The sequence below is a fragment of the Haliotis rufescens genome, unplaced genomic scaffold (genome assembly GCF_023055435.1).
Source record: "Haliotis rufescens isolate VD_foot unplaced genomic scaffold, xgHalRufe1.0.p SCAF_32, whole genome shotgun sequence".
In the NCBI taxonomy this organism is placed as follows: Eukaryota; Metazoa; Mollusca; class Gastropoda; order Lepetellida; family Haliotidae; genus Haliotis; species Haliotis rufescens.
The window spans coordinates 760,804-770,313 of record NW_025964024.1 but is presented as its reverse complement, the minus strand read 5'-3'; the positions used below and the strand labels follow the sequence as shown (position 1 = coordinate 770,313).

The 9,510-nt window shown below is 42.5% G+C and overlaps 1 protein-coding gene across 2 annotated transcripts in view; it reads left to right on the top strand.

Moving 5' to 3' along the window:
• Positions 1-4,217: 4,217 nt before the first annotated feature.
• The window catches only part of LOC124149084, a 58,663-nt gene continuing 53,370 nt past the window's right edge, over positions 4,218-9,510 (top strand). Inside the window, exon 1 of one of the 2 annotated variants that reach the window (XM_048380711.1) lies at positions 4,218-4,674. In XM_048380711.1, the coding sequence (XP_048236668.1) occupies positions 4,654-4,674 (21 nt within the window). In that variant the 5' untranslated portion in view covers positions 4,218-4,653. Of the gene's footprint in view, positions 4,675-4,856; positions 5,092-9,510 lie in introns of those variants that run through there. The other variant, XM_048380713.1, reaches the window with a different exon arrangement.

Sequence of the window (9,510 nt, the reverse complement as noted above, 5' to 3'; positions counted from 1 at the left end):
GTACCAGTCAGAATCTGTAATCTATCAGCTCGAGTCATCACCATTCCTGCCAAAGCAAAACTATGTCAACTTCATCAGGTACGTGTGCTCAGCCACGTACCAATCGATGCACTGCCCACGAGGACTCGTCACAAAGAAGATGTCACTACAGCTCCAACTGTTAACATTGACCTTACAGACTCATGTCTGACAGAGCAACACAGGAACACAGCTAACACTTTGCTCTAGAATTGGGATTGTATTATGTCAAAGAGCCTTTTGGACTTAGGACACAGTACTACCATCCGACATGGGATCAAGCTTAGAAATGATACTCCCTTCAAGCAGCCTCACAGACGAATACCTCCTGGGATGTTTGAGGAAGTTAGAGAGCATCTTCTTGAAATGATAGCCTGTGGAGCCATTAGGGAATCCCACAGTCCATATTCATCCAACGTTGTCCTTGTGAGAAAAAAAGATAGGTCTCTGAGATTCTGTCTAGATTATCGCCGCTTAAATGAACGGACCATTAAAGATGCCTACGCCATTTCAAGGATAGAAGAAACTCTGGATTGTCTTTCTGGTTCTTCCTTGTTCTCAAAGCTGGATTTACGCTCGGGATATTGGCAAGTGGAGATGAAGGAAGATGATAAGCAAAAGACCGCATTCTCAGTAGCCCCACTTGGATTCTACGAGTGTAATCGGATGCCATTTGGACTCCGGCAACCTTTCAACGACTAATGGAAAACTGTATGGGCGATCTTAATCTGAAAGAATGTCTGATATACCTGGATGACATTATCATCTTCTCCAGCACTTTTGAAGAACCTTTGCAACGTCTGGAAGCTGTATTTCAACGTTTGAAAGACAACGGATTGAAACTAAAACCTTCCAAATGTGAATTGTTCAAGGACCGAGTACAGTACTTGGGACATGTGGTATCTGTGAACGGAATTGAAACAGACCCGGACAAGATTGCTGCACTCAAGGACTGGCCAATCCCCAAGGATGTTAATGATGTCAGAAAATTCCTAGGATTCACTGGGTATTACCGCCGCTTTGTCAAGAACTTTGCCAGAATTTCTCGACCCTTAAATGATCTCCTGAATGGACAGCCAAAAAAGAAAAGAAAGAATGCTAAGCCAGATCCAAATTGGAGGTGGGATCAAGAACACCAACAAGCCTTTGACACTTTGATGGAGCACTTGACTACACCACCCATCTTTGCTTATGCAGACTATTCTCTTCCATTCGAGGTCCACACAGATGCCAGCATAGAAGGACTCGGGGCTGTTCTGTATCAGAAACAAGAGGACAAGATGAGAGTGGTTGCCTATGCTAGTCGAGGATTAAGGAAAAGTGAAAGGAACTACCCTGCTCATAAACTGGAGTTCTTGGCACTCAAATGGGCAGTCACGAACAAGTTTCACGAGTACCTTTATGGGAACGAGTTTGAAGTTAAGACTGACAACAATCCTCTGACATATGTCTTAACCTCTGCCAAACTCGATGCTACAGGACACAGATGGCTTGCTGCTCTCTCAGCATATGATTTTATCATCACCTACCGTGCCGGTAACACTAACAAGGATGCTGATGGATTGTCAAGGCGGCCAGATTATTCAGAGAACAGACAGGAGATAAAACAATCAGTCATCAAGGCCATCTGCCAAGCTCACCAGACCTCATGTGTTGCTGCTGAGAGTCTCTCCTGTGATGTTGATGTTGTGTGCCCAGATGAAGTATTCCCACTGGCTCCATCATCATTGTCTTGGCAGCAAGAGCAACTAAGTGATAAGGTACTACACTTCTACAACCTTGGACACAGACCAACAGCTCGTCAGCGCTCTTTGGAGGATCCAACAGTCAGAAGGTATCTTCATGAGTGGGACAAGTTGGTTGTGAAGGAGGACGTCTTGTATCGACAGCTGCAGAGTCCAGATGGGACAGGGCTCCAGCTAATATTGCCAAAAGAGAGAATACCAAGTATTCTTAGGTCTCTTCACAATGACTCTGGACACCAAGGACGGGATCGAACTCTCAATCTTATTCGATCTAGATTCTTCTGGCCTGGAATGTCTGATGACGTTGAGGAGTATGTGAAAAGCTGTGGAAACTGCATAAGACGCAAATCTAAGACCACTGTGAAAGATGCTGGACTCGTGAATATCAAATCAGCACAGCCACTGGAACTTGTGAGTCTAGACTACCTAAAGCTCGAGGAATCCAAGGGAGGTTATGAAAACATCTTAGTCATAACAGACCACTTTACCCGTTATGCCATTGCTATCCCAACTCGCAACCAATCAGCCAAGACCACAGCAAGAGTACTATTTGACAATTTCCTAGTACACTACGGATTCCCAACTAAACTCCACAGCGACCAAGGAAGAAACTTTTAGGGGAATATCATCAAAGAGTTGTGCCAGCTAACTGGAATCAAGAAGACAAGAACGACGCCATATCATCCCCAAGGAAATGGTATGACGGAACGTTTCAATCAGACTCTAATGAACATGTTGGGCACTCTTGATGAAGAAAAGAAATCAGACTGGAAAACCTTTGTCTCACCTCTTGTACACTCGTACCATGCAACCCGGCATGAGAGCACAGGATTCACCCCATTCTATCTAATGTTTGGTCGACATCCACGTCTCCCTATAGATGCTTTCCTGGGAACCATAGTGGGAGAAGGACAAGTGAATCACACCCAGTATGCTCAGAATTTAAGGAAACGACTGCGGTTCGCCTACAACATTGCATCCAAGGAAGCTCAGAAAGCAGGCCATCGCCACAAGCACCAGAATGACAAGAAGGCCAAGGAGTCCTATCTTCAATCTGGTGACAGAGTGTTAGTACGACTGGCTGCAATTGGACTCACAGGAAGGAACAAACTCGCTGACAAGTGGGCAAGGGATGTTTACACGATTGTGAAACAGCCAAATTTGGATATCCCTGTCTACTGTGAGAAGCGGCCACAACAGAACTCTAGACGCAGCCAAAAATCAACTTCCCTTCAAGTGAAGGAATACCTTGCTGCTGAAGGAGCTCCTGACGAAGACAGTGAAGAGGAAATGGTACTGTTACCAAGACTTAGGAGTGAAGCAAGATCTAGAGCCCAGTCTGACATTCACATGTCAGGCAACGATCACACTTCCAGTGATCATCCCACTGAGCACAGTTCTTCCTACAGTCTTACCAAGGATTCTCTTGTGTCTTCTGTGTCGGGTGGATCCCCTGAGGACCATCAGACACAGCCAAAGATTCAAGACTCGGGTCCCTTGTACTCATCACCCGATGTTTTGCAAGATCCATCAGTAGCAGCTACATCACCTGATACCAATTCTCATACAGGTTCTGCTCCAGATGATTCGACCTGCCAGTCGTATCCTAGTATATCTGAAGAACCTGTGGATGTTGCAGCCTCTCCTGTTAACACTGTTGGATCTCCTCCAGCTCCATCCCAAACTGACAGTCCAAAGCCGGGGAGGCCTACCCAACGGAGAACATGTCCTGCCTGGATGAGGAGCGAAGAGTGGGTTACCAACTTTGTTTTAACAATGAACAAGCCAGACACAATGAACAAAGTCTTTGTATAGGATCATTTGTAAGATTGTATATAGTTTTGTTCAGCAGTTGTAGTTTGTATGTGTTGCTCAAGTTCTGTGTTTTGCCTGCGTTTTCATTCAATGGGAAGAGCATTATTCAAACCTTTGTTGTTCACTGTGTAAGTTAGTGTGCATCAGTTCCTCCGATGACTTCTCGTTTTTGGATCATTACCCAGCAACCCTTTTCCCAATGACTTCTTCTCATTGGTTCATCCTTTTCAATGTTGGGGACAACATTTTCTAAAGGGGGGGAATATGTCGCCGGCAGCCTTATTTCTACTTTTATCCATCGTAAGGCCGCTCCTCCACTGTCTGCATGTAATGAGTTGTACGTGCTACCCGTACCTGGCTTAACGCCTAATTCACGGGCTTCTACCTGTGACGTCACGGCAATTTGAACGCACAGTCAATTGTCACCTGTCAGCCTGGTAGGATTGGCCGACAGCACTCAACACTTTTCTAATGTTGACGTTTCATGTTACAGTAAGCATCTTCCTTATAAATGCCTTCTTCATCTATATCTTATTGCTAGTGTATCAATTATAGGGAATATACTACTTAATAACCAATCAAGTAATGTAACTTCAAGTTAGTTAAGAATCGATCGCGTATATTGTAAACATCGCGCTAATTGCTATTACTAACTTAATCACTGCACTAGCATAGCACGTAAGACAGTGTGTGAAAGGAATAACACTATATGTATATATGTTTCATATTTTAATAACATATACCAAAAACACAATGTTATGGATCACTGACTTCGCGCCATAAGTGTGACGTCAGCATATTATCTCATCATAAAAGCACTCTGTGCATAGCCACAGTGCTTAGATATATATTTTGCCTATTTTACTCCCATCATTATTATATACATCATATATAATACGGACAGTCAATTGTCACCTGTCAGCCTGGTAGGATTGGCCGACAGCACTCAACACTTTTCTAATGTTGACGTTTCATGTTACAGGCAAATAAATACATTTTAAAAGAAACTCCGTCTTCAATATTTGTCTGGGACGACTAGAAGCCCGAACCTGCGACATATACAACGCATGAATACATGAGCGGCAACAAAGAAATTGTATGTGTCACATATTGCATTTGATATTTCAACGTGTTGATCGTAAATTGTCATTGTGATCATTGTGCTGAATTTCAGTACCACACGTACGCTTTCGTCACAATATTTTGTAAGCGTTACTTTTTTTGTACATACATATTGCATTATAAGTGCAACATTGAAAACCGGTGTTGAGTCATGGTTGAGAGTGGGCATTGCATTTACATGGGGTTCTCCCATTGGAGACCCGGAAGACACGTGCATCTGTTATTAAATGGCGTAGAGATATGTCATATCCAAGTAGGCGTCTCTGGTATACAAACGTGGTCGTTGATCCCGACATTGGAATAGTGTTGTACCGAATTTAACTGTTCGTGTAGTCTACCTATACAGTTTGGAGGCGACAGTGACACAATATACCTTCAAGACGAGACAGAGGTAGGTGCTTGAAAATATATAAATATTTTAGAAACCTAAAATGATGTTGTTTTTTAAGCCGACGTTAAAACAAACCTCACGCACGCACGCTCCCACCCACCCACCCACCCACCCACCCACTCACTCACTCACTCACTCACTCACTCACTCACTCACTCACTCACTCACTCACTCACTCACTCACTCACTCACTCACTCACTCACTCACTCACTTATAAAATAAAAACAAGCTTAAGTAATATTTCAGCGACATCACGGCAGTCTGTAGATGTCCGAACATGAGCCGGGCAAACCAGGCCGTAGGGTACGATGATACGCAGATCAAACATATTGGATACTTATAAGAGACATTTTTCTCACCAGGAACCCCATGGTTTTGCATCACATGAATGTTTATACAATATGCGTTCCAGAGACTTAATCACATAATCACGTCAGTGTTGGAGCTAAGATCGTTTTGACTTGTAACTTACACTGAAAAATAGAAATAAAAAGAGCAAAGGTTTATATCATATAACTATCTCTTATCAACAATAATATGTTTCTAAAGTTGTACAAATCGTGGGATCGTTTATCGTGTAGTTCATATGTAAGGGCTTTCCTTTAAGATTAAGCTGACATTAAGTGAAATACTATTCAACGGGGCGTCAGACCCAACTCATTCAACTGCAATAGGTTACGGTTAAAAAGCACATCACGATCTCATTCTCAGACCCGCCCATATTCAATTACATGTGGCTGTAATATGGCAGCTGAATTATTTCAGAATCCGAACAATACCCGTCACGGTATGGAAAAGGGCGGGTCTTTGATATACCAGCAAACACCAAAGTGTTCATACGTGAAGAAACTGGATATAGCTGGAAGCGATTCATAAGCGGTCTTCCTGGTTGCACACAGTGATTTGATTGGACATACTCTCAATACATGTCACTGTTGCTGTCTGCACCCAGCACAATCATGCTTGGCATGTTTACAAGGTATCAAATCTATCATACGTAAACAAAGACACACCCGTACAGATATAATCGCTTCTCGTCCCACGATCCTGAAATACTGACACAAATACCGTTAGGCGGTTGATTCACTATTTTCCACGAACTGCTACAGTATTTTGTTTTTATTTCAGACATATTACTAGTAGGAAGTGAGCTAATACGAATCTTAATACTAATTGCGTTTGTGGGATGTACCAGAATGTCAAACTCTAAAGCGCCGTTTTTTGTATTGTGGCGAAATTTAACCTGAGGCGTTATTAGTAGATTGGGGCGGTGGGGTAGCCTATTGTTTAAAGCGTTTGCTCGTCACGCCAAGACCCGGGCTCGATTCCAATGAAGCCAATATCTGGTGTCCCCTCTGCGATATTGCTAAAATATTGCTAAAAGCGGCGTACAACCATATTAACTCACTCACTGCAGTAGATAGTTTCAATTTCAAACCACATGTGTATTTGCCAGAATACTTAGATTACTGATGACCCAAAGCTATACCTGTCTAATAAATTACAGGAACACGAACGAGAAGCGTCACTACTTGAATGCACGTGAACATTCGGGTTAGAATGGAGCTGTAGCAGCCCATTCATGTCGGAAGAGGCGACTAACGGGATCGGGTGGTCACACTCGCTGAGTTGGCTGAACGTTAGTTTCAGATTAATTTGAACTTACCCAGTCGCATTTCTCAAAGCAAACTCAGCCAAAAGTATACGTAGGCTCAGATTTTACCTCTGAGGTTGAGAAGGATCGCGGTTCATTTTTGTCCGTGATCTAAGCGGCATTTGCGAGGAATTCAACTTTGAACTCAGCTTGTTACGAGAAATGCATTTTGCTTAGTCGTCTGAAATGTGAGTAAAAAGTCAGTCTTAGGTCAAAACACAGACTTAAGTTCGCTTCCAGAAATCGGGGCCTGCTGTCATTATTGCAATGTAGCTCTGTTTCTGGAGTGAAAGATTTTTACCTTTTCACATTGGCGCTTTTACTGTGTTCTTTCCTACAAAAATAAACAAAAAATATGATTCTTCAAACTGTGGTTTCCTACAAACAAACGCTTACTCTTTTCATGGAACTTGTCATCTTCCCTAGGCAAGAGAGTTAACTGACTATAAAAGTCCAGTTTCCACCCTTGCCGAACAAGGCTGGTATTATGGAGTTACGTTTTGGCTGGACTAACGAGTCTCAGCATAGTCCAATCAAAATCGCGCATCGAAATCAAAATCCGGTTCGTAAACTTCAGTGCAGATTTCGGTCGATTGCAGGATTTGCAAAGCATGTGCACCGCCAACTCGTTTTCAACAGATATTTGATGTACTTCGCCGATGTAAGGCCCGTTTTTTCACAATATAGATATTGATGATTGATCAGATCTTCGTGACTGGGCGCAACCATTTTGTTGAAACAAATGCAAGTGATGGATTGGTCCATAGAAGGGCCTAAGGGCTTAGAAGGGACATAACTCGTAATAACCACTGGTGGCGCTACGATCGAGCCCAGGAATTCCAGCCTAGTTCGGCAAGGGTGGAAAATGGGCTTTTAAAGTCAGTTAACTCTCTTGCCTCGGGAAGATAGCAACTTGTGTGAGTCCCGGGTGCTTACCCTTTCAATGAACAACTGGTGTCATCAATGATTTTTAGTGATCCATTCATATACGTTTCACGGCAATAGTGCTGTTAAGTCAATTTCCTGGCAGCGTGGAGGGGGATATGACGAGGTCCCAGATTGAGTGACCGCTCCTTGTATTTTTATTGCTAAAAATATGTTATATTCCTTCGGGTTTTTATTTGCCTCTTAGACGATAATTAATAAACCACGAAGGTCTTTATTATATATTAAACATATTTTAAGCGCCAACTCTGCACCTATCATGGTGATCTTATAACTTTTGTTAGTTAAAATGCTTATCCGAGGTATCGGAATAAATTATGTTGAAAAAAGACACTTAATAACCTTGGCCAGCCGCTTCAGGTGAAAGCGGAAGTTTCCTGTTCCGACGTCCGCGCTTTGTCGCCCCTCCCTTCTTTAAGCTATATTTCTTCTGCGGGAAAATCACGAACTTAAGTTCGGTACCCCAGAGTCGATGTTCAGGTAGGCATACAGAAGCTGGTTAGGTAACAGGTGGCTTGATTCGATATCGTGGTAACTTGTAACCTGTGTAGGTTTGTAATACCTTCTGTATATTTAGATCGGGTCGGCTGTGTATTAGACTGACTCATGCTGTGTGGGTTCAACTTTTTATTGCTTATAATTATAGTAAACTACGGTTATAACGAACACGCTTATGACGAACTGACCGATATAACGAACTTATTTTTTAGTCCCGGCCATTAGTTGTATATATGCTGTATATATGCTTCTAACGAACTATGGTTATAACGAACTAAAATAAGTGGTCCCTTTGAATTCGTTATAACCGTAGTTTACTGTACTTAAAGCCTTAGTACTTGGTGGTTTAATGGTGGTTATGGTCTCGTATTAATAAATTCCTTACCAATCTCTTTTATCTATGTCAGTGTGACTGTATTTGTTTTTTTTTCGACGCGTGTGTATACTCACGTTCGCTCCTAACCATTTGTTGAGCATAGGAAAATTAAGTGAATTATTGCCTCGCCAGGTTGTATAATTTCAGAATCTTTATGCATGTATGAAAGGATACACTCCTCAAGGTACACTTTTGAAACAGACAATGGAGTGCGCTTGCTCGTGTTTACAACATATAGTTGTTTTTTACTGCATCAGTAACACGTCAATAGACAGACTGGTGTTATTCATATACACAAGTATCCTGTTCCTTCAAACGTCAGTTTGATGAATATAGCAAGGATGACTGAACTGGTGCATGACATAAGCAACGAGCATTTATCATAGGAAGAGTGAGTGAGTGAGTATGGTTTTACGCCGCTTTTAGCAATATTCCAGCAATATCACGGCGGGGAACACCAGATATGGGCTTCACACATTGTACCCATGTCGGGAATCGAACCCGGGTCTTCGGCGTGACGAGCGAACGCTTTAACCACTAGGCTACCCGACCGCCCCATCATAGGAAGAGAATGTATAGTAACATAATGGAATTATTTCTTGTCACTGTCTGCAGGGGCAGGACATACTACGCATGTATTGCTGAAAGTAATACGCACCATCTGTAGCAGAATGATCTGATCACATGCTTTCATGCCCTTTTTGTAACGCAAAAGCCCAAAATGAAGCAAGGCTAGATTTTCATCAGGTCCAGGATCCCCCATCTCACGGGGGCTCCTTTTCAATTCAAAAGAATTTATTTGTTTCTATCAAAATAATATATTTTCAGAGATTAAGCGTTAGTGTAAGGTTCCCTCTGCAGCTCAGCGAGGACATCGTACAAGGTTTACCCGTTTATACAGCGCGTCTTACACAACGTTTACGCTAAAACAGACTAACTACTCAT